Source organism: Gracilinanus agilis, chromosome 2 (genome assembly GCF_016433145.1).
Source record: "Gracilinanus agilis isolate LMUSP501 chromosome 2, AgileGrace, whole genome shotgun sequence".
Classification (NCBI taxonomy): domain Eukaryota; kingdom Metazoa; phylum Chordata; class Mammalia; order Didelphimorphia; family Didelphidae; genus Gracilinanus; species Gracilinanus agilis.
Genome location: NC_058131.1, coordinates 217,208,238 through 217,233,375, shown reverse-complemented (window position 1 = coordinate 217,233,375; position 25,138 = coordinate 217,208,238). Strand labels below are relative to the sequence as shown.

The 25,138-nt window shown below is 35.1% G+C and overlaps 1 protein-coding gene across 1 annotated transcript in view; it reads left to right on the top strand.

The window, feature by feature from the left end:
* Positions 1–23,753, top strand: part of HSD17B2 (hydroxysteroid 17-beta dehydrogenase 2) — a 90,235-nt gene extending 66,482 nt beyond the window's left edge. Inside the window, exons 4-5 of the mRNA XM_044663649.1 lie at positions 9,372–9,509; positions 23,325–23,753. Of these exons, the coding sequence (XP_044519584.1) occupies positions 9,372–9,509; positions 23,325–23,656 (470 nt within the window). The 3' untranslated portion in view covers positions 23,657–23,753. The remainder of the gene's footprint in view (positions 1–9,371; positions 9,510–23,324) is intronic.
* Positions 23,754–25,138: the final 1,385 nt, after the last annotated feature.

Here is a 25,138-nt window from a genome sequence, read left to right as displayed (position 1 = left end):
GGAATCAGAGACTAGGTTAAATCTTACCTCTAATGCCTGCTACTTGTTTGACCTTGGGCAGATCATCTAACCTCTATAAGTTTCATTTCCCTCATTTGTAAGATAAATGGGTTGGACTACAATGGCCTCTGAAGTCCCTGATAATGCTGGGTCTATTAAGGTTATTTCCATCCAGCAGTATGCTAGGGCTGGCCCATAACAGTAGGAGCCATTTGTTAAATTTTCAGTGTAAACATTTACACTTTGGAGATCAGCAAATGCTAAAAATCAGGATTTGATTAATTGTTTGCTTGGTTGTCTAGACTTTAGAAAGCAATGAAGGAAATGTTAGTGTAGATTAAACTTATAAGTTCATCATGCAAAATGTCTAGGAAGTGGAGCCAAGATGGAAAAGTAGAGGAAACATTTAGCTTAGCCCAGCTTTCTTGACATTTCCCTCTAAATACTTTTAAAATGCCTCAAACTGAATTCTGGAGTGGCAAAGCCAACAAAAGACTGAGATTAGACATTTTTCCTGCTCAAGACAATTTAGGATGTCAGCAGGAATGGTCTGTGACATTGGGGTGGGAACTGGCCTAGACTGTCCTTAGTGGCGACAGTAGCTATTGGCCTTTAAATTGTCATATCAGCAGCAACAGCAATTTTGAGAACTCTCAACCTGGAGATGGTTGGACAACTGGTCGGGAAGAGATTATAGGGAACCTCTGTGTTAGCACTGGGCATAGGATTAAGTGTTGTCTGATAACTCCACTGACCCTACCCACTTTGCAAAATCAATTCTAGAGCAGAGAGGAGTATGTTCAGTTACAAGGGAGAAAGGAACCTAAGGAATAATAGTAGTTGCAGCTACAATGAAGCAGGGACTCAGAGTAGCAATAGCACATATGCAGTCATGATGGAACAGTGGCACTTCCTGGGGAAGGATCAGAGTGCATAACAGAAAAGCATTGCACCAACTTTGAAACACTGAACACTTAAAAAACCCTAGAACTAGCTATGAGAACAGCTCTGACAAAGAGCCTGAAGTTTGAGACAGTGTCAGCCCCTCCCATCCCCAGGCAGGCAGAATCCAACTTTTATTAACATAAAGTCAAGAAAGAAGCTAGAAAAATTATCAAAGAAAAAAATGAATTTGGCTGTAAAAAAGCTACTGTGGTGACAGGGAAGATTAAGACCCACACTCAAAAGGAGACAATGACCTGAAAACAGATATAAGCAAAGCTTCAAAAAAAATGCAGACTTGATACAAGCCCCAGAAGAATTCCTGGAAAAGCTAAAGAAAATGATTTGAAAAATCAATGATAGAGAAAAAATGAGGAAAAGAAATGAGAGTGACATAAGAGAAATAATAGCTTGGCAAAAGTATCATGAAAATACTAAAGAAAATAACACTTTAAAAAATAGAACTGATTAAATGATAAGAGAGACACAAAACCAAGGAGTTACAAATTTTGACCAACAAAAATGATGCTTTTAAAAAGCAGAATTGGCAAAATAGAAAAAGAGGCACAAATCTCCCTGATGAAAATAATATCTTAAAAATTAGAATTGGACAGGTGGAAACTAATAACTCCACAAAACATTAAGAAACAAAAAGGCAAAACCAAAAGAATTAAAAAATAGAGAAAGATGCAATATTACATTAAGAAAAAACACTTACCTGAAATTGATTGGAAGTGGATTGAGGAGAGATTGTTTAAGATTTGTTGCACTACCTGAAAGCTACAATTAAAAAAAGCTTATATATCATATTTCAAGAATTACAAAGGAAAATTGCCTTTTAATCTTGGATCCAGAAGGTAAAATCAAATTTGAAAGAAACCATTGATCCTTATTTAAAGAGATTCCAAAATGAAAACTCCGAGGTATGTTATAGTCAAATTCTAGAGCTCACAAATCAAGGAGAGAAAGCAGCCAGATCAGGCTTTTGAAGAAAGATAGGGTAAAAAGAGAAGAAGAAGAAGATAGGATGGAGGGAAATTTATAAATAGTATTCATAATGACTAGAGTAATAGTGAATGACATAATTCACTATGAATGTGATTAGATGATCTCACACATAAAGTAGAAACAGATAGCAGAATGAATTAGAAATAAAAATCCAATAAGATATTGCTTATAAGAAACAAACTTGAAACAGAAAGACAAAAAACTTGAAACAGAATCAAAATAAAGGACTAGAGCAGAATTTGTTATTATTTAGCTAAAATAAAAAAGGCAAGGGAAGCAATCATAATCTCAGAGAAAATCTAATCAAAAATAGACCTAATTAAATAAGATAATTAGGGAAACCATTGCTAAAAAAAACCATAGACCAGTGATTTCCAAAGTGGGTGCTACTGCCCCCTGGTGGCTGCTGCCATGATCCAAGGGAGCAGTGATGGCCACAGGTGCATTTATCTTTCCTATTAATTGCTATTAAAATTTTAAAAATTTAATTTCCAGGGGGCTAAGTAATATTTTTTCTGGAAAGGGGGCGGTAGGCCAAAAAAGTTTGGGAACCACTGCCATAGACAATGAAGGGATATCAATACCAAACCTATATGTACCAAGTGACATAATATCCAAATTATTAAAGGAAAAGTTAAATGAATTACAGGAGAAAATAGGCAGGAAAAGTATATTAGTGGAGGACTAGCTAGATTAAAAATTAATTGGAAATGGAATAATCTCATCTTATAGAATGAGTGGATCAAAGACTGGATCATGGACACAATAATTTCATAAAGATAATGACAATAATGAGACAAAATTGTGTCCAAAAGGTATCAATTTGTGGTATGCAGTTAGAGCAGTACTTAGGCAAAATTTATATCTCTAAATGCTTGCATCAATAAAAAAGAGAGAGTCAATTAATGAATTGAGTATGTAACTTAAAAAAAAAACTAGAAAAAGGACAAATTAAAAATCCCCAATTAAATACCCAAATAGAAATGCTGAAAACAAAAGTAGATATTAACAAAATTGAAATTAAAAATTAATTAGACTGGGTACAGCTGTGTAGCTCAGTAGATTGAGAGTTAGGCCTAGAGATGGGAGGTCCTGGGTTCAAATCTGGCCTCAGACACTTCCCAGCTATGTGACCCTGCGCAAGTCACTTGACCTCCATTGCCTACCCTTACCACTCTTCTGCCTTGGAGCCAATACACAGTATTGACTCCAAGACGGAAGGTAAGGGTTTAAAAAAAATCAATTAGACTAATAAAACTATAAATTAAAATAAATAAGTGATTGGTTAATTTTATTTAAAAAAAGAAAGAAGAAAACCAACTTACCAGTATCAAAAAAGGAAAGGGTAAATGTGCCACCAAAGAAATAGGAGCTCTTTTGCCCAATTATATATCAATAAAATTGACAATCTGAGTGAGAGGATGAATATTTACAAAAATATAAACTCTCCAGTTTAACAGAAGAGGAAATAGAATACATAAACAACTCCATCTCAGAAGAGGAAATTGAACAAGCCAATGACATTCTTGAGAAAAAATTCTTGGACCAGGTGGATTTGCAAGTGAATTTTCCATCAAATATTTAAAGAACAATTAATTCCAAATACTATGTAAACCATTCAAAAAATTAATTCCAAATACTATGTAAACCATTCAAAAAATTATAAAATTTCTTCTATGACTCAAATATGGTTTTGATACCTTGGGCAACTGGGGAAAGGATGGAAAGATGGGAGAAAAGTCACCCCTTTCTCTATTCCAGCAGCAATTGTGTGGGAACACACAACCAGTTTAAAACACAAATCTATCCTAGATGATTGAACAGTAATCGTGAGATGGACCTGCGTGGTAGTGGCAATTTCATTGTTTTAGGAATTCTTGGTATCCATTGTTAATATAGGGAAGGATAGAATAAAAATAGCTACCAAGAAGTATAATCATATGATAACTGAAAAAATGGTTGGCTTCAGAAGATACTCTTTATGATTTCATGCTAGCAGATTCAAATGGACTACATTTCAGGACACTGAAAGCCAATACTGCAAGTGATACATAAATGGCATTAAGAAACCCAGTCACAGAGACAGAGACAGAATTAATCCCAAATTTCTGAGTCACAAGCTGTGCTAAAACGAATACTAATAAAGAGCTGAAGAAAATTCAGGCCAACAACATTAAAGCTATCCCCAAAGCCTACAGCACAAAAGTGCTCAGGATTTAGATGGCACAAGAGCCCCAAAACCACAAACCCTTAAACTATGGTAGGATGTACCAGACTCAAGACTATCACCATGCACTGACTCCAACATTGCCACCAGACATTCTGGCCCTGACATCACCAGCAGCCCTAATGTTGTTAGAACCACTGAACCCAAGGTTTTAAACATTAATTCTTTAAGGACCAAGATAGTGAATTCCAAGTCTACAGAATATATGCTTCAAGACAGAAGAAGAACTAATATGAACTCTAAATTTTATTCTTTCTTAACCAAGGAATCTTTATTCACTTTATCTTTTTGGTATAATAATGGAAAGGATGAGGTTCATGGAGGAAAAACAAAGAACTGATTGATGTGATTGTCTAGCTCTTGCTGGCAATCTGAAAAATCATAGAAAATGGAGATTGGAAAATTGTATTCAAACAATTGGCTTGCAATCTTGACTTAAATGGATGAGCATTCAGGAAGGGAAAAGGTAATCATTGAATCATCCTAGATTCATAGATTCATCAACAATCAGTCATCCTAGCTTCATTTCCTTTAATGACAGGGTCTCTCTACCAGTACTATGCCATAAACAGAATATCTGGGTTTCAGATATGCATTTGATCCTTTGGGGGACAAAAGAGAGAAATGTGGACTGGGTGACAGTACAGACAGATAGATTCATAAACTGGTTGAATGATGAGACACAAAAAGTAGTCACTAAGTAATCATTGTCAGCCTGGAGGAGATCTTTAGTGGCTTGTCTCAGAAATCTGACTTTGGTCCCTGTCTTGCTCCATGTTTTTCTGAGTGACTTGGATGAAGACATAGATAGCATGTTTATTAAATGTACATATACATATCTAGGATAGCTAACACATTGGACGATGTCATCTCATGCTAATTAGATAAAATTTACATGAATATGCAAAAGATCTATGATTTCTTCAAAACAGGGCTCTCATTCTACAACAACTCCTTCCATGATTTTAGGTTATAATCCTCATAACATAGTAGCTAAGTCTTAGAAAACTGCCTGAAGGATATAAAAACTGAGTGATTTGCTAAATGACCACTTATCTGGCAAGTATCACAACTGGCAATTGATCCCATTTCTTTCTGACCCCATGTCTAGGATTCTGCCAATAGCAACAATAACAACAATAATTATTGTTATTATTATAACTAGCATTAGTACCCACTGTGTGCTAGGCACTGAGTTAAGCATTTCACAAATATTAGCTCATTTGATCCTGGAAAGAGAGGTCTGTCTTTTTTTCCATGTCAGTATTCTAGGCACTTTTTCAAAGATTATCTCATTTATATTTACTGACAATCCTAGGAGATAAGTACTATTGTTATTCCTATTTTAGATGTGTGGAAACTGAGGCAAACAGTATTGAGTGATTTGCTCAGTATAAGTATCTGACTTATATAGCTGGTAACTATCTGATACTACATTTGAACTTGGATTTGTCAGACTCCAGGCTTGGTCCTCTATCCAATGTGCCATCTAATTGCTATGCCACAATATTTCTATTAGGTGAAATTAATAATGAAATTTAATGGGGTTAAATATTACAATCCAACACTTGGGATTAAAGAGTCAGTTGTATTAATCAATATGGGAGAAAATCAATTTGTGTGAAAAATTTTGTTCTTTAAAATGTTTCTCTCGTAATAAGTTCATCATGGAAAAGAGAATTTAAAATAAAAAAGAGAGAAACATAGAGATAGATAAATGAAGGAGAGCAAAACCAGGGGCAGAAAACTATTGGTCAATTTCCCTAATGAATATAGATGCAAAAATTTTAAATTAAACATTAGCAAGGAGATTATAGCACTATATTACAAAGATCATATGCTAGGACCAGGTAGGATTTATACCAGGAATGTAGGACTTATTCAATATTATGAAAGCTATTATCACAATAGACCATATCAATAACAAAAAACAAAAAAAATCATAAGATTATATCAGTAAAGGCAGAAAAAGCTTTTGTCAAAATGCAACACTCATTTCTATTTAAAATGCTAGAAAGCATAGGAATCAATGTACTCTTTTTTTTTTCTTCCAACTTTGGTCTTCATATTAATTCTAAGGCAGAAAAGCAGTAAGGGTTAGGCAGCTGGGGTTAAGTGATTTCCCCAGGGTCACACAGCTAGAAGTGCCTGAGGCCAGATTTGAACCTAGGACTTCCTCTCTCCAGACCAAGCTCTCTATCCAATGAGCCACCTACCTGTGCCCATTTATTTAATTATTTATTTTCAGGGACTTTTTCTTAAAATGATAAGTAGTATCTTTGTAAAACCAAGAGCAAATATTATCTGTAATGGGGATAAACTAGAACCTTTCCTAATAAGATCAGGTGGAGCAAAGATGTCCATTATAACCACTATTACTCAATATTGGATTAGAAATAGTAGCTATAATAATAAGTAATAAGAAAATGTAAGAGGGAAGTAGAAAATATTTCCTAGCTAAATATCCTAGCTAAATACCCTATAACCAATCTGAAGAAATTCAGCTCACCTCCAACAAAAGCTCCCTCAGGTCCCAGTCTCCACATGGAAGTCTGATAACCTCTTTAATATGGATCTCACCAATGTAAGCATTTCTTCAGTTCCAGTCATCCACCCAGAAAGCCTTCAGTTTGAAATCATGCAGAATCCTCCTTACTCAGGAAAGTCTCCTTGTAGAAGAGTCAAGGAATGAATGAATGTTCTTTTTGATTTTGCCTTTTATGACCCTTTTTCCATGTCACTTCCTGTCACTCCTCCACTTCTGTGGAATCAGTCCCAGCTTCCCAATTTGCCTAGTACTGCTCAAGGGGCAGTGTCTGTGGGATCCACCTCCCTCCTCTGAGGGTGTGAACTCTTATCAAAAGGATTCACAAATTCCTGATTGATTGAGTTAAAAGGATGGGTCACCCCAAAGTACTTGATTAAGTTAAGATAAAGAAATTCCCTTTCATAATTCCCCCCTGTGATTCTATTGGTAGACAAGCATGTTAAAATCTCCCAGATTTACCTGCCTATTCTCCCCAATGAATCATTTCACATAATCAGCTTATATTTCTAAAGATTTTCTACCTAGAGGTGCATGCAATATTGCACTTTCTAAGAAAAATATACAATAGTTGGAGATTAGAGGGAAATAAAAGAGAGAGAGCAAAAGCAATGATTGCTAGGTTCATTGACAAAAGGCAAATTAAGGGATGATTCCCTTTGGCATAAGAGTTTACATTCAAAGTAAATGTGTTCAACCCCCTTTGGTTCAAGTAATTATATCCAAAGTTCATTCTGGATCTTTGATGCAGTGTGTGGTTTCTGTAAGCTTCTTTATGGCACTTTTCCCATACAGTTCACTTTCTTAATTTGAGGAGTTAACAAGCTTCTTTTCTTGAAATGTCTCTCAAAACATTGTCTTGAATTTTATGAAAATCATACAAAAGAAAAACGAATTGAAAGAATAAGAATAGGCAATGAAGAAATAAAACTATCACCCTTTGCAGATGATATGATGGTATACTCAGAGAATCCTAGAGAATCAACTAAAAAGCTAGTTGAAACAAATAACTTTAATAAAGTTGCAGGATATAAAACAAACACATGTAAATCATAACCATTTCTATATGTTACCAACAAAACCCAGTAGGAGGAGATAGAGAGAAAAAATCTATTTAAAATAAAATTCTATTTAAGGTAATAATTATGTTTAAAATATTTAAAATTCTATTTAAAATAAAATGACAGGCAATATAAAATATTTGACAGTCTACCTGTCAAGACAAATGCAGATAATTTATAAATATAATTAAAAACTACTTTTTGCAAAAAGAAAGACATCTAAACAATTAAAGAAACATTAATTTCTCATGGATAGGTCAAGACAATAAAAGAAAAATGACAATTTTACTAAAATTAATTTACTTATTCAGTCCCTTATCAATCACACTCCTAAAGAATTATTTTATAGAGCTAGAAAAATAATAATAAAATTCATCTGGAAGAACAAAAGGTAAAGACTATCAAGGGTCCTAAGGAAAAATATGTAAAGGAAGGGAGACCAGCAGTATCATAATTCAAACTATATTATAAAGTGATAATTATCAAAACAATCTAATATTGATTAAATAATAGAGTGGTAGATCAGTGGAAAAGGGAAGATACACAAGTGTTTGTAAACTCAAAGATGCAAGATTTGGGGGCAAGAACTTAGCAAATATTGGTTGGGAAAACTGACAAGTAGTCTGGCAGAAATTGGGCAGGGATCAGAATCTTACACTATAAAACAAGATAAGGTGAAAATAGATACATTATTTAGACATAAAGGTTGATATTATAAGCAAATTTGGAAAGCATGGAAAAATTAATCTGTCAAATATATGGATAAGGGAAGAGTTTATGAGCAAACAAGAGATAAAGAGGAACATAGGAAGCAAAATGCATAATTTTGATTACATGGAATTAAAAAGGCTTTGTGCAAATAAAATCAATGTAGCCAAAATTAGAAGGAAAGCAGGACACTAGGGGAAAAATTAGAGCCAGTTTCTTTGATTTAGGTTTCATTTCTCAGCTATCGAAGTAATGGAGCCAAATTTATAAAATAAAAGTCATTCCCTAATTGATAAAGGGTCAAAGGATATGAACAGGTAGTTTTCAGAAGAAATCAAGTGATATTAAAAAATACTCAAAATCATTATTAATTAGGGAAGTGCAAATTAAAATAACTTTAAAGTATTTCCTCATACCTTTCAGATTATCTAACAAAACAGAAAAAGAAAATGAAAAATGCTAGAAAGAATGTGGGAAAATAGGTACACTAATGCACTGTCTATAGAATGATAAGCTAATCCAACCTTTCTGGGAAATAATTTGAAACTCTTCTCAAAGGGTTATAAAATCATGCATACTCTTGGACCCAACAATACCTATACTAGGTCTGTGTCCCAAAAAAAATCAAAGGAAAAGGAACTATAAATACAAAAATATTTTTAGCAGCTATTTTTGTGGTGGCAAGGAAGAAGAGAAGAAGAACTGAGGAGAAGCCTGTCAATTAGGGAATGGCTGAACAAATTGTGGTATATGATTATGATGAAATACTATTGTGCTTTAAGAAATGATGTGGTGAATGGGTTCAGAAGAGGACTGGGAGGACTCTGTGTTCTCTACTACCTCTCAAATTCTATGATCTCTTTTTCTTGTTTCCTTACAGGATACATTCCCATGAAGTTTTTATCTGCATATTGTGCATCCAAGGCAGCTCTGACCATGTTTTCTACAGTTATGAGAATGGAACTTGAAAAATGGGGCATCAAAGTGGTAATAATTCATCCTGCAGGCTTCAAAACAAGTATGTATTTGATATATGTTGGAAAAGGGTGGTTTAATGGATAGACAGCTAGACAGCTAGTCTCAGAACAGGAAGATGTGGGTTCAATTCTTGCCTCTGATAGAGTAGCTGCTTAATCCTAGGCAAGTCATTAAAACTCTCAGTGCTCTGGATAAACCTCTAAGATCATAGGTTGCAAAGGGGGTCAAATGAAGAGTCAATGCTGGTTGTTTGTCTATAGGTAAAGCACTTGACATATATGAGCCTTAATTTTTTTATCAATAAAGTGGGAATAAAAATTCCCTTAGTAAGTACATACCTTAGTACATTTGAAGATCAAATGATATAATATGGGTAAATTGTCTTTTAAAGTTTTAAATTGCTATACAAATGTCATTAATTATTTTTATTCTTTCCATTCCCAGTAGTCACAAAAATCTGAGCCCCATAACTTATTTTTTAAACTGAAATATTGTATTCTGTCAGGAAATTAGTATGGAATACATTTTATTATTCTCTTCCCCTTTCCAGATAGCAAGGAGATCATGAAATATCATTAAAAAATCCTAGGATTCCTTAATATAATAGTAGTACTATGGATATTGGAATGAAAAGGTGTATTGTTGGAAGAGTCCTAGAGGGATGTTAGATGTTACGACCCACCTAGGAACTCCCCAGGGTCAGCGAAGCACAAACCTTTGGTTTATGAAAAATGAAGTTTATTTTAAAAAATGAATAAAAGGAATTGGTAGATATGACCCTAAATCTATCCAAGATAACTCCACCCAACTTTCTAAGTCACCTTGGAAAGAAGAGCCTTCATTTTCTTCTATAGGTCCTGCTTAATCCTCCTTATGCTATCTAAGAAACCCCACCAATGCCTTCTGACTTAATCTAACTTTCTACCAATAATTAATAGGAAAGAACAGGAAAAAAACCTCTGGGTTTGACTGCTGTACTAAGTAACTCAAAGTTATAGGTGGAAAGCTTTGAATTACCTTAGCCAATAGGATTTCTGCTAAATGGATCACTGCTAGATGAAGACTGGTCTCAGGGAAATTAGTTTCCTCCAAGCAAACCCTCTACCTGAATGTCAAAGATTTTCTCCATGAAAATCTTGACTTTCTAGGGAGAATCTCTTAGAGCAAAACTCCTCCTTCAGCTTGATGGGAATTGTAGGCAGAGACAAAACCTCTCTCCAGCTTGGTCAAAATTCAAGAAGAAAGTGAAGTTCATTTATTTCCAGTTATAGACCTACAATTCCTTTCTAGCCAGAATCCTTTCCCAGGGCTTCTCTCAAAATTCCCTTCCTTCAACTAACCATAGAAATTAGGCTATCCCTAACTTATTTCTATAAAGGAAGCTTAAAGGAAGGGTGATAGGCCTAGTTTGGGGCTTTATGAGTTTGAGGACTGACAATGTGGCCAAACAGATCTACCTGTGAGGAAAAGATGAGCCTGGAAGATAGAATTGCCATTCTAGATTTGGATGTCAGTGACACATAGTGTTTGTCCAAAGCTACAAGAGTTCTAAATGGAAAATAAAGGAAGAGAAGACAATATTTAAATTTCAGATATGAGAGTCAGGAAGATGAAATAGGGAGTAATTTAAGAAATTGGAGGGGAACTTGAACAGTTAACTATTATGGGATTTGGAGGAGTAAGCTTAAATTTTTTTCTATATTGAAATACTTTGTTTTTACATCCCTACATTTTAGGGCATCCCTCCCTATTATCTTCCCTGGAGAGTCATTCACTATAAAACAGAATAAAGAATAAAGAAAAAGTTCACAAAACCAACCAACCTAAGGGAAAAGTCTAACATGATATGTAACATTTGAGAACTTTAGTCCCCTACATAAATGTCACCCACTTCAGCACATGTGTTTTGGGCCTCCTCCACTTTAACGTAAAGTAGGGTGTATACACTTCTGGAGGTATAAACTCCTGTAGTAAGTAGTTTCTGATCTTCCCCTACTTTAGGGTTTAGTATGGGCATATTCACTTTTGTTGATTAATTCAAAAGTAGACAAAGGGAAAGTTAATCATATCTTCACACTAGAGAAAAGTAGAAAAAGAGGGAGAATAAAAGAAGGGGTAGAACAAACAAAAGGGAGGGTGAATTGAGGGAGGTCGTGGTCAGAAGTAAGATATTTATTAACAAGGAAAATGTGAAACAAGAAAGAGAAAATGATAAATGTAAAGAATAAGATAAAGGGAAACACATAATTAGGAATATTAATTGTGAATATGAATGGGATAAATTCACCCATAGAACAGAATAGGGTAGCTGAGTGGATTAAAAACCCAAATCCCACAATATGTTATCTACAAGAAACACATTTAAAGCAGGGAGACACACACAAAGTAAAGATAAAGAGCTGGAGTAGAATCTATTATGCTTTATCTGAAGTAAAAAAAAAAAAAAAGAAATTAAGGGTAGCAATTTTGATCTCAGAAAAAAACAAAACTAAAAACTGATCAGTTATAGAGGTAAAGAAATTATATCTTGATAAAAAGTATCATAGACAATGAAGGAATAGCAATACTAAACATATACATACCAAATAGCATAGCATCCACATTGTTAAATGAATGGCTACATGAATTACAGAAAGAAATAGATAACAAAACTATACTAGTGGGGATCTCAACTTTTCCCTCTAAGAACTAGATAAATCCAAACAAAAAGGAAGTAAGAAAGAAGTTAAGGAATTAAATAGAATTTTGGAAAAGTTAAATACGATAGACTTCTGTAAAAAATTGAATGGGAATAGAAAATAATATACCTTTTTTCTCATCTCTATGACATCTTCCCCCAAATTGACCATGTAGAGAATAAAAGCCTCACAATAAAATGAAGAAAAGCAGAACTATTAAATGGGTCCTTAATGAATAAAAGTTATATTCAACAAAGGGTTGCAGAATGAAAGACTAGAAATTAATTGGAAATTAGATAAATGTATCCTAGTTAATAAGTCATTCAAAGAAGAAATCATATATTTTCAGAAGACAAAATGACAAGGAGACAATAAGTTAAATTTATGAGGTACAGCCAAAGCAGTACTTAGGGGAAATTTTATATCCCTAAATACATGTATCAATAAAATAGAAAAAGAGCAGATGAACAAATTGGCCATGCAACTAGAAGATACTAGAGTTGTTTGCCATTTTCTCCTCCACTTCATTTTTCAAATTAGGAACTAAGGTAAATAGGGTTAAGTGACTTTTGGGGGTGGGTGGTTTAGGTAGCTATCACACACTCAGTAAATATCTTAGGCTAGATTTGAATTTAGGAATATGAGTTTTCCTGATTCCAAGTCTGGTGCTATCTAACTGACTCTGATGAAAATTAGATTGACCATAAAGAAGCTAATAATTCCATGAGACATAAAGAAATAATAAAGTCAAAAGTCTGGAAAAATAGAAAATGTGATATCACATTATAAAAACAGCTGACCTAGAAAACAGATCAAGGAGAGATGGTTTAAGAACCATTAGACTACATAAAAGCAATTTTTGCCATTCCAGAATTTGTTTTAAGATGTTATGTCAAAATTGTTTGGAGGGTAGTTTGGTAGAGATCAGTTGAGTGTCAGTTCCTTCTCTTCTATCTTAACTCTGCCCTGATCCAAATATAACATTTCCCCCCAAAACCTATGTATAATCCTACTGCGGAAAATGGAACTTAAATGAAATAGAGAACTTCTAAGCATTTATGAAGAAATATCAGAGTTGAAGGAAAATTTAAAGATGTAAACATAGAAGTAAAGAGAATCATGAAAAGGTAAACATGATCAAGAAATGATAAATGAATAAGCAAGGCAAACTGTTTGCATTTTTATATGGAGATATGTGATACATGTAGTTTCTCTGAATTCTATCATCAAGAGAAATCAAATAGGGAGTTTAAATTCACAAATGGCCTGATAGTGATTCTGTTATTTTTTTCTATTGTACAACTTTCTCTAGAGGTAGATAGCATTCTTTTTTATAAGTCCCTCAGAATTGTCCTGGATCATTGTACTGCTGTTAGTAGCAAAGCCTATCATATCTGATCATTCCACAATATTGAAATTATTACATATAATGTTCTCCTAGTTCTGCTTATTTCATTCTGTATCATTCTGTTATGTTTCAATAATATTTTTTTAAAAAATGAATGGAAATGGTGGTAAAGAGAGACAGACTGGCGTGGGGTTGCGGTAAAGGGAAAAAAGAAGAAGAATAAGGAAAACTATCTCACATAAATGGAGTGGGCAAGTAGAAAATTATATTAAGAGAGAGGGAGTGGAGGAGAAGAGTGTGACAGCTGAGCCTTGCTCTCATTTGAACTGGTCAAAGAAGGGAAGAATACATATGTACACAGAGTTCAGTAAGAAATACATTTCATCCAATAGAGAAACATGAGGGAAATGAATAAAGAGAAAGAATGGGAATAAGAGAAAGGGCAGATTAAGGGTAGGATTAATCAGAAGCAAAATATTCTCTTAAAGAGGTGGCGAAGAAAAAAAAAGAAGGAAAAGTATAAGAAAATTGGATGGAAAAAAATACACATTTAGCAATCACTTAACTGACTATGAAGAGAGTGAACTTACTCATCAAATGGAAGAAGATAATAGGATGGATAAGAAACCAGAATCCAACAATGTGTTGTTTATAAGAAACATACTTGAAGCAGAAAGATACATACAGAATTAGAATAAGAAGATGGGGCAGAATCTATTATACTTCAGCTGATATAAAAAAATTGGAGGTAAGGCACAGACATCTTGAAAGAGCCATGGAATGTTCAGAGGAGTCCAAATAACAGTTGGAACAGAGAGACTTCTGGGAGTTGGGAACCTGAAGTGGGGGTCTTTCGGGAGACCTTTTGGAGCTAGAGAAGAAGGACATGGATCTGAGCTGCAAGATCCCCTGAAGACACCTTTGGTTTCCTGATCCTAGAGGAAGACTGACTCCAGAGACATCTTGGCATCCTGTCATCTCCAAGAACTCTTGCAGTGCTCAACTGTATTCAGGGTTGCTGGACTCCTTTGGGGAGCAGTTCCCTGAACCCCTCTTACCTGGGGCCTTTGCCTGACAGTGTCCCACCTTCAGACTATTAACCAGTATAGCTTATAGGCAATAATATTAGTTGGGGAGGGGAAGGAGAAGCTCTGGATTGAGGAAGATTCTGGCTCTCCCTTTGGGATAGAAGACTGAGTCAGACTCTCCAGGGTGAAAGACCTGACTAGACAATGCTTTAGGGATCCCTGTGTCCCCCTTTCCTAAAAATATCCTACATCATTCCTCTTCCCCTATTGATTCAAATAAATATCAAAAGATCAGATTTGTATTTGAGGGAGACTAGGTAGGGAGGGAGTACAGTGGTTTAGTCAGGCTGACCTCCATCTCAAGCCTGATCACCTGCTGTGAAGAAGGGGGAAGTTTCTGTGAACCTCGGATTGCAACAATACTGAACCAGGTCACCACCCACTTCTCCCTAAGGGGGTACCAGCCCTCCAGACCCCCAGGGGCAGCACACCCCAGCAAGGTCCCTCATTTTTCAAGGGGACTCCAACTAGTGTCACAGTAATAAGGGGCTGCAGTAAAGGTGGAGGTGACCTTCTAAACAATCTCCAGCTTATTCCCAGCTATGTCCCCCTCCTCTTAAAACACCCCCATATTACAATTCATATCTCAAATAAAGTAACAACGAGCATAGACCTAATTTAAAGAGAAAAACAGAAATTATATTTGGTAAAGGAAACCACAGACAATGAATTAAGATAAATATTAAATATATAGGCACCAAATAAAATAGAATCTAACTTTTTAAAGGAAAAGTTAAATGTGTCATAGGGATTGTAAATTTATAATAGTAGGGAATCTCAATATACACCATCAGAGCTAGATAAATTTAACAAAAAATAAACAACCCCCCAAAAAAAAAGAAATAGAGAAGCTGAATAGAATTTTAAAAAATTTAGATATGCTAGACTTTTGGTGAATATTTAATGGGAACAGAAAGGAAAATGGCTACTACTCTGGTCTGCTTGGCACCTTCACAAAAATTGATCATATATCAGGGCCTAAAATCTCACAAAGAAATGCAGAAAGACCAAAATAGTATATTTGTCTTTTACTGACCACAATGAGGTATAAATTATATTCAATAAAATACCAGGGACACAGAGATGAAAAATTAAGTGAAAAGTAAATAACTTAATCTTAAAGAATGGGTAGGTTAAAGAAACACTAATTTTCATTAAAAATAATGGCAAGGGGCAGCTGAATAGTTCAGTGAATTGAGAGTCAAATCTTGAGACGGGAGGTCCTAGGTTCAAATCTGGTCTCAGACACTTCCCAGCTGTGTGACCCTGGGCAATTCACTTGACCCCCATTGCCCACCCTTACCACTCTTCCACCTATGAGCCAATACACAGAAGTTAAGGGTTTAAAAAAATAATGACATGACAGCATGCCCAAATTTGTGGGATGAAGTCAAAACAGAACTAGGGGGAAATATTTGTAAGTAAATGTAGTTAATCATTAATAAGAGCATATAAATGAATTTGATTTGCAATTAATTAAAGTAGAAAGCCAAAAAATTAAAAATCTTCAATTTAATAACAAAATGGGAATCTGCAAAATCAAATGATAGAATAACTACATTAAAACAAATAAACAACATTGAATTAATAAATAAAACTAGGAGCTTTGGTGGGGGGAGTAGATATTATTGGTTAAAGAAAAGAAAACCAAATTACCAGTTTTAAAAATAAAAAAGGTTAAGTCACACCTGATGAAGAACCAAATTAATCATTAGGAGTTCTTTCATCCAATTACATGCCGATAAAATTGACACTCTAAATGAAATGGGCAAATATTTGTAGAAAAATAAATTGCCAAGATTAACAGAAGAGGAAATAGAGTACTTAAAACATTCCAGTTTAGAAAAAGAATTTGAACAAACCAAAAATGAATTTTCAAAAAAGAAAACCCTTGGATGAAATGGATTTACAAGCAAATTCCACCAAACATTTAAAGAACAATTAATTCCAACATTATATAAATTGTTTGAAAAAATATGAAAAGAAGAGGTCCCACCTAATTCTTCATATGATACAATAATGTTCTTTCTACCTAACCTAGGAAGAGTCAAAACAGAGAAATAAAAATATAAACAAATATCCATAATGATATTGATGCAAAATTTTGAAGTAAAATATTAGTAAGGGACTTCAGCAGTATAATCACAAAGACCATACACTATCACCATGTAGGATTTACACAAGGAATACAAATCTGGTTCAATATTAAGAAATAAATATATGTCATATTCCCAGCAAAAACAAATACATGGTTATATCAATAGATGCAGAAAAAGCTTTTGATGAGATCCAATATGCATTCCTATCAAAAACACTAGAAAGCATAAGAATAAATGAAACTTTCATTAAATAATAAATAGTATCCAAAACAAAGACCAAGTATCTGCTGTAATGGGAATAAGCTGGAAACCTTTCCAATAAGATCTGAAGTAAAGCAAAGATGTCCATTATCACTATTATTATTCAATATTGTACTATAAATATGTAGCAAAGACAAGAAAAAGAAATTGAAGGAATAAATATAAGCAAAGAAGAAACAAAATGGTTACTCTTTGCAGATGATATAGTTTATTTAGAAGGCCTTAGAGAGACAACTAAAAACTAGTTGAAACAATTAGCAACTTGAACAAAGTAGCAGTATATTATGCAATTTGTTAATCAGTAAACATTTATTAAGCTCCTATTATGTGGTAGGTACTGTGCTAAGCATGAGAGATAAAAAAGATAGAAATTTTAATTTAAATTAACTATAGAGAGTATAAAATAATTAGATATCTATCTCCCAAGACATGTACAGGAAACATGAAGACACATGTTTCCCCTCACAAATAAAGACAGATCTAAATAATTGGTTAAATACAAATTGTTCGTAGGTAGGCTGAATCAATATAATAAAAATGACAATACTACCCAAATTAACTTATTTGTGCCTTTTCAATCAAAACACCCAAGGATTATATTAGGGAGCTAGAAAAATAAAACAGTTCAGGTCAAGGATATCAGGGAATTAATGCAAAAAACGAGAAGAAAGTGGCCACACTGTATCAGATCTCAAATTACACTATAAAGCAATAATATTTTTAAAATATAACTTCATATTGGGTAAGAAATGGAGAGGTCAATCAATGGAACAATTAGGTACTATAAGGATGATATTTAGAAAATAAGTCTTATTATATTAGTTTAGAGATAAGTAGAGAAGTTGGTTTGAGAAAGAATTGAAGTTTCAAACAGAGCTGAGACAAGTGTCAATTTCAAGTCTAACAGTGTTTTTTTCTGGGACAGTTACTCTCTCTGAGAGTGGCATTTGGTCTCTGGCAGTTGGCATAGTCACTCACAGAGATTCTCTCTTCTGTCTGAGGTAGAAGGAAAGGAGGGAAAGACCTGAAGGAGCTTAGTGTTTTCCTTTCCCAACTTGGGAAACACTAGAGACTACTTATTGTTTTTTTATAGATTGTTTTAACTCTCAGAAGATCAAAAAAAAACCTGGTCTTTGGTTTGGATTCTGAGTCTGTTAAGGCTCAGAGTCTTAACTTGATTCTTTTTGAGATTCAACCAGCTAGCCTTTGTTATTTTTATAACTTGAAGGTGAAGTTAAGAATTATAAGGATAATAGTGGTAGTTTATATAGAATAGTAAAAATTTGGGTTAGATCAGGAAGGCTTAGAGTAGTCTGTAAAAACAGAAGAAGTTCCTTGTGGAACCAAGGGTGGTGTTGGAATTCCTTAGAGTTAGAAATATTTTTTATCCTTATATACTTTCAATAAATAGTTTATTTTTGTAATAAATTCATTAAGTATTTATTTTTACAGTACAATACATAGAAGCAAAGTACACAGTGGACAATTGTTTGATAAACCCCATAGTTATTGGGGCAAGAACTCATTATTTGGCAAAAACTTGAAAAAACTGGAAAGTAGTCTGGCAGAATCTATATATAGAACAATATTTCACAATGTATACCACGACAGGCTTCTAATATGTATAGGGTTTAAAGAAATGATTACTCTTTGTAATAAATTAGAGGTGAATTAAGAAATTACCAGTTAGATTTATGGATAGAGGAAGAATTCATGACTGTATGAAATAAGAGATGTTCATAAGAGATAAAAGAGGGGTAGTTTTGGATACATAAAGTTTAAAAGGTTTTGTACAAATAAAACCAACATAACTAAAATTAGAAAAAAAATCCAGGAAATTGGGAAAAAATTATTGCGACATTAATTTGGTAGAGGTCTCATTTCTAAAATATATAACAAACTGATTCAAATTTGTAAGACTAAGAACCATTCTCTAAGTGGTCAAAGGATATGTATAAGTAATTTTCAGTAGGAGAAACCCAGCCTCTCAATAATCACAAAAACAATGTTCTAAATCACTAGTAATTAGAAAAATACAAATTAAAACAATTCTGAGGAACTACCTCATAAAGATTGGCAAAGAGGTCAAAAAAAGGAAAATGATGAATGCTGGAGGAGCTATGGGAAAGAGTTTCTATTAAATGCACTGTTGGTGAAGTTGTAACTGTTCTAGTCATTCTGTAAAGTTACTTGGAGCTATTATACATACCCTTTGACCCAATGGTATTGCTTCTATATTCCAAAGAGATTAAAGAAAGAGGAAAGGGACCCATATGTACAAAAATATTTATAACAGGTCTTGAGGCAAAAAATGGTACACATATGTGATGGAAAGTTATTGTTGTATAAAAAATGATGAAGAGGTGCAGGTTTCGAAAACCCTGTAAAGAATGGTATGAACTGATTCAAAGTGAAATGAACAGAACTAGGAGAATGATTTATTTCAGAGAGGTTGAACATGTGACCCCATGGGTTGCATGCAGTCTATAATACGTTTTTTTGTGTGTGACCTGAACCAGATTAATGTATTATCAGGAAATATTTAATAAAATAAATAAAAACAGAATTATAGCAACATAGATAACAACATAGATAATATCACATTTAACTGTCAAAATGCAGTGCACAGGGATACATATGTATGGATGCTCACATACATATATATGTAACATGTGTATACCTATATGACTATATACATGTATATATGTTTGTGTATGTATATATATAAATAATATATATATATATGTATATATATATATATGAGAGAGAGAGAGAAGACATGGCTAATTTGATTACGTAGCCAACCAAATAGTTCAACTCATTTATCTCCATTCGAGTTACTATATGGGCAACTACCATGGCATGGAAAAGGTCCACAAGACACCAATTACCTATCACACCTCGGTATAGAATGCAAAATCTATGAATACATCACTCTGCTAAAGCAAAGGCTAGATGAACTATAATGCTTAGCCTTGATCTAACAAAGAATGCCATTAGACTTCAGCTTGCACAATTTCAAATCTGGAGACACAATTTACATCAGAAACTTCAGCAGAAAATCAGTATTAGAACCAAAATGATTCAGGCCTTATGAAATAATATTAGTGACACCTACAGCAGTCAAAATCAAAGGAAAAGAGGCATGGTACCATTATACGCACATAAAGTCCTCAAAGGAAAAGCCTCAACAGAAAGACTCAAACTTAGACACAGAGCCTCAACAGAAAGAACCAGACATAAACACAGAGTCTCAACAGAAAGACTCAAACTTAGACACAGAGCCTCAACAGAAAGAACCAGACATAAACACAGTCTCAACAGAAAGACTCAAACTTAGACACAGAGCCTCAACAGAAAGAATCAAACTTAGTCACAGAGTCTCAACAGAAAGAATCAAACTTAGTCACAGAGCCTCAACAAAGAGATCCAGACTTAGAGACGGAGGCTAAACAGAAAGACCTAACCGAAAAGACAACCACAGACACAGACGTAGACAAAAATCAAACAGACAATCAAGACAACAATGAGAGCAAGATAGCCAAAGTTTTGACATGAATCAGATAGACACTTTATTCACACATGAGATACAGCAGTTGGAAAGCCTATCCATACAAGACCTCAATGACAACACAAAACTCTGAAAAACTTTCATGGAAAAAAAGAGAAAATTTTGTGTTTAACACAAAATTTTATCACACAATACTACACAATCACACACTGGTTCCTGATCCAAAGCAAGCTACTAGCAAGCAGACGTCAGTCAAGATGGGTATCCAGCACAGAGGAAAGTTAGGAGAGAATCCAGAGACATCGGGACAACATCAGGACCAGCACAAGGACAACACAAGAGACACTGCACAAAGACTACACGACTACCTGAACTATGGCAACACCTATGTGACTTGGACAGCATCACCAGAAGAATCACAATGGCAACAAGACCAACTGTGCAAGATTTAGGTTTGAATGGTATAAGGTTCGCACATTCAGACACAAATCACAATCAAAATCAGCACATGCCCACATTAGAATGCATGCATCAGAACACTAGCTGATAGACAGAAAGATTATAAAGGAAGAAGGTGAGTATGAACCAAGCATAACACACTAGGTCACAGGTCCAACACATAGACACAATAAAGTCACATCACATGTACATAGTGTAAATAGATGTAAATAAGTTTAAGTACAAAGTACATTGGCCTAGGGTCCTTGATAGATCAAACAGTACTCACACTGTATGAAACATCACATACAAAACCTTGTGCATATGAATTATACTGTCACTAACCCATAATAAATGAATAGCGTACTAACCACAGGGAAAGCATAGAAAGGGAAGTTCATTTTAGTTAGCACAGGGACAATGTAATATAGTTCTGAATGTTTGGATAGAATAGTCCACAAGAAATATCAGACAGACATTACATAGTGTAGGTTAGCTAGAAATGCTACTAATGGACTAATACACTAATATAGATTAAGACTTACACACTAATTCTCCTAATAATAGATAGGGACTAGAAGGAAAAAATGTTAGAAATGTTATGTGTTATAAATGTTTATTTGAAGTTCAGCATTAGAAGTTAACAAAATAGTTTGTTGCAGAAATGCATTTGTTTAGTACCAGTAAGAACAAGTTACATAGATAGATATTGTTACATTTGTTATAGTTTATTGTGTGTTGTAAGGTCATGGTCAATTCAAAACTATGCAAACCCGTGTATTCAAACCCCACACTTTTCCAGTTAAATCCTTTCCCATCCTTTGTCCTTAGCATAGGAAAGAATAGATAGCTTTAGGACAATAAGTATAGATAGAATTTATTATTTTGGGAGGATAGACAGAGGGATAGGAATACATACATACATAGTTTAGCATAGTGTAAGATTCCATCAACAACTATGATCCACAAAAATTTGCAGGTTGAAATTTTCAAAAACAAAATGGCATTCATGTTATATGGATTTCTGGGACAAGATGGACACCAACTTTGAGTTACAAGACTGGCAGCTGAACACCTTAGAATGTACCCAGGTGCCGTGAGCCAGGGCAAAAAAGTCCATTGGACCCAACCCTATAAATACCCACCAGGCCCAGGACATGTGGCTCAGTCTGGATCAGAACATGGGAGGTGGGAGGCCTCGAGGGAAGGTAGGCCTGTACCTGTACCTGTACCTGTACCTGTACCTGTACCTGCAAACCAACCTATCTTGCTGAGAGCTAGAGAACAATCACCAGCATTGACAATAGAGCTGAGAGAGAACAGTGACACTGTCATCAGGATCATCAATAGCCTTCCCTAATCTTTGGCTTGGTTCTGGCCAAGTCAGGCCAGAGTTAGCGTGAGGGTGAAGAACCTCCCGTCTCTACTTAATCTAGCTTTCTCCAATAGTCTGATCATTAGCTTAGAATATTAGTAAATAAGGTTCCCAAATCCTCCATCCTTTCCCTTTGTTCATAACCCCATTAATTAGAATCAAATACAGTGTTTTGTTATCAAATACCTTTCCTGAGTGGTCAATATAAGCCCTTGGGAAGGGGAGATCCATATACAATCATATTTCACCGTTATTCAAACAGTGCATCAATAGCCCTTATCAATATCTATTCCAACCCCAGACTGAGGAACTAGAGGGGTTAACTACTCATACAACTTCTCAGTGGTTCCTTCTCTGGGCAACTATTATAAGAGATAGTTGACAGGCTCAGTTGAGCAAGCCTGTCAGGAGAGGAGAGGCATAGCCTTTTGCCAGCAGCACCAGCACAGAGGCCAGGGTGAGAGTGTGCTCTCTCTCCCACCAAAATCCAATCCACCTTCAAAGCCTCTAGCCTCTAGCCTCTATTATTATTATCCATCAATCCCTCCTTTATTTTTATAACAGTATATATATATATATATATATGTATTTATATATATATGAGAGAGAAGACATGGCTAATTTGATTTCGGTTGTCAGAAATGAAAATAAAATTGAATTAGAAAAAAGAAATTTTAAAAAAAGCTGGATTTAAATGTGAAGTTTCAAATCTCTGCTCTACTACTTTTTAGTTCCATGACCTTGGGAAGTCACCTAATACCTCTAGGCCTTAAGTTTCCTCATCCACAAAAAGAGGGTTTTGAACTATATATCTTCCAAAGTTTCTTCCAGTTCTAAATCTATGATCTAATGAGCAAATCATGTCATTGCATTTTTAAGAGGTTGCTAGGATATCTCAGTAGGGATCTAACCTTTCTTGGAGTTTTTATTAGCCTTTCCAATGGAATCATACAAGGATCTAGGCTGACACATTTGCTAAACCTTTTTTTTCCCACCTGTTTAACTTACTTCCTGTTCGTGTTTCTAATGCTGACATTTCTCCTTTCTCTCACCACAGACATATCAGGCACAAGGGAATCATGGGAGAAGCAAGAGAAGTACATCCTGGAAAATATGTCCCCTGATGTACTAGAAGCTTATGGCCAAGACTATATCCGCTCTTCAACTTGGCCTTTCCTCCAGAGCACGGAAAAGTGCACCACGGACTTCTCCCCCATACTCACAGACATACTGAATGGCATCCTGTGCAAGAACCCATCTGTCTTGTACACAACAGGGATGTTTTCTTACCTGTATCATTGCTTAATTTTCTATTTTCCTGTTTCAGTTTTTGATTATGCTTCCAAGAAAATTTTCCCAACCAAAACTCTGCCCAAAGCTTTAACATGACTCATAAAAGCTGACCTTTGTTAAGGTTACAAGACACATTTAGAAACTCTTATGGAAATAAACCTTTTAGCTTCCCATTAAAGTGACTTCTGTACTAGCTGGCTGTTTGTGAAAATAGTTGGGAAAGCAGAATTTGGTGGTGGTAGGTGGCACCAAGTGGAAAGAAAGAGAAGAGGAGGAGGAAAAAAAGGAAGAGTAAGGAGTTGTGCTAAGATAAAGATAGTACTGAGAAAGGGGAGAGGAGGAGGAAGAAGAAAAGGAGGAGTATATTTAGGGAGATAGTGATGAAGAGGGTAATGACAATGCTAAGAGAAGATGAGAAAATGATAGAAGAAATGAGGATAAGTTGAAGAATAGAACGAGGTGGTGGAAGAGAAAAGAGGAAGGAATGTAGTTTAGTAGAAAGAGCACTTGATTGAGAGTTGGAGTATATGAACTTGAACCACTACTTTGCCATTTATGGAATGTTGGAAAAAGTTATCTAATCTCATATCAATTTCTTTGTCTGTACAACAAGTGGGGCTGGACTGAATGGCCTTGTTGGTTCCTTCAAATTTTAACTTTGTGGTTAAGAGGAGGGTAAAGATATCTCACTGGGAGGATTTGGGGGAAGATGCTAAAAGCATGGATTCCTTCAAGGATAAATTACTTTCTGCCTGGCTCCAGGATTTCAACTTAAACACACCTCTCCATCCCTGCCTTTTACATGCTGCTTTTTAGGAACTGCCTTTTATGGACCTGGCTGAGCAATAGATTATAAACTCTTTGGGGTCAGGAACTGTCTTTTGTTTTTCTATTTATTCCTAGTATTGAGCATAATGCTTATCCCATAATAGGTGCGTAATAAATCTTAACTAGTTATTACTTAATATCTACTTCATGACCTGTGTGACCTCTTCTCAGGGAGGCCATTGAAGAAAAGGACAAGGTTCCTGCTTCAGGTGTATAAATAAGGGTAGAGGAGATGCCCCACTAGAGCTCTTTCCACTCTAGCATTCTAGGCTTCTGACCAAAGCACATATGTCATCACAAAGAATCCACAGTGAGCTGGCAGATTAGTTCAGTCAGCCCCAGTGTCTAATATGTCTAGAAGGCTAGATAACCCATGAGGTCTGATTAGCAACATGTTCTTTTTTATGTTATTTTTGAAAACCCTTACCTTTTAAGTACTAAGTATAAATTTCAAGGCAGAAGAGAAGTAAGGACTAGGCCAGTGATGGCAAGCCTATGGCATGAGTGCCAGAGATGGCATGCAGAGCTCTCTCTGTGGGCACATGGCCACCTTCCCTCCCCTCCCCACCCCCCATCCAAATTCATTACTAGAGAGGCAGAGGGACCCAGATGGAGCTGCTCCCCTCCCTCTCTCCATTGTGCCTGACATTTTTCCCATCCCCCACCACTCTGCTCAGCAGCCAATGGAAGCACATGTTGTGGGGGAAGGTGAGAGGCTCACAGGCAGCAGAGCTGGAAGGTAGCAGAGCA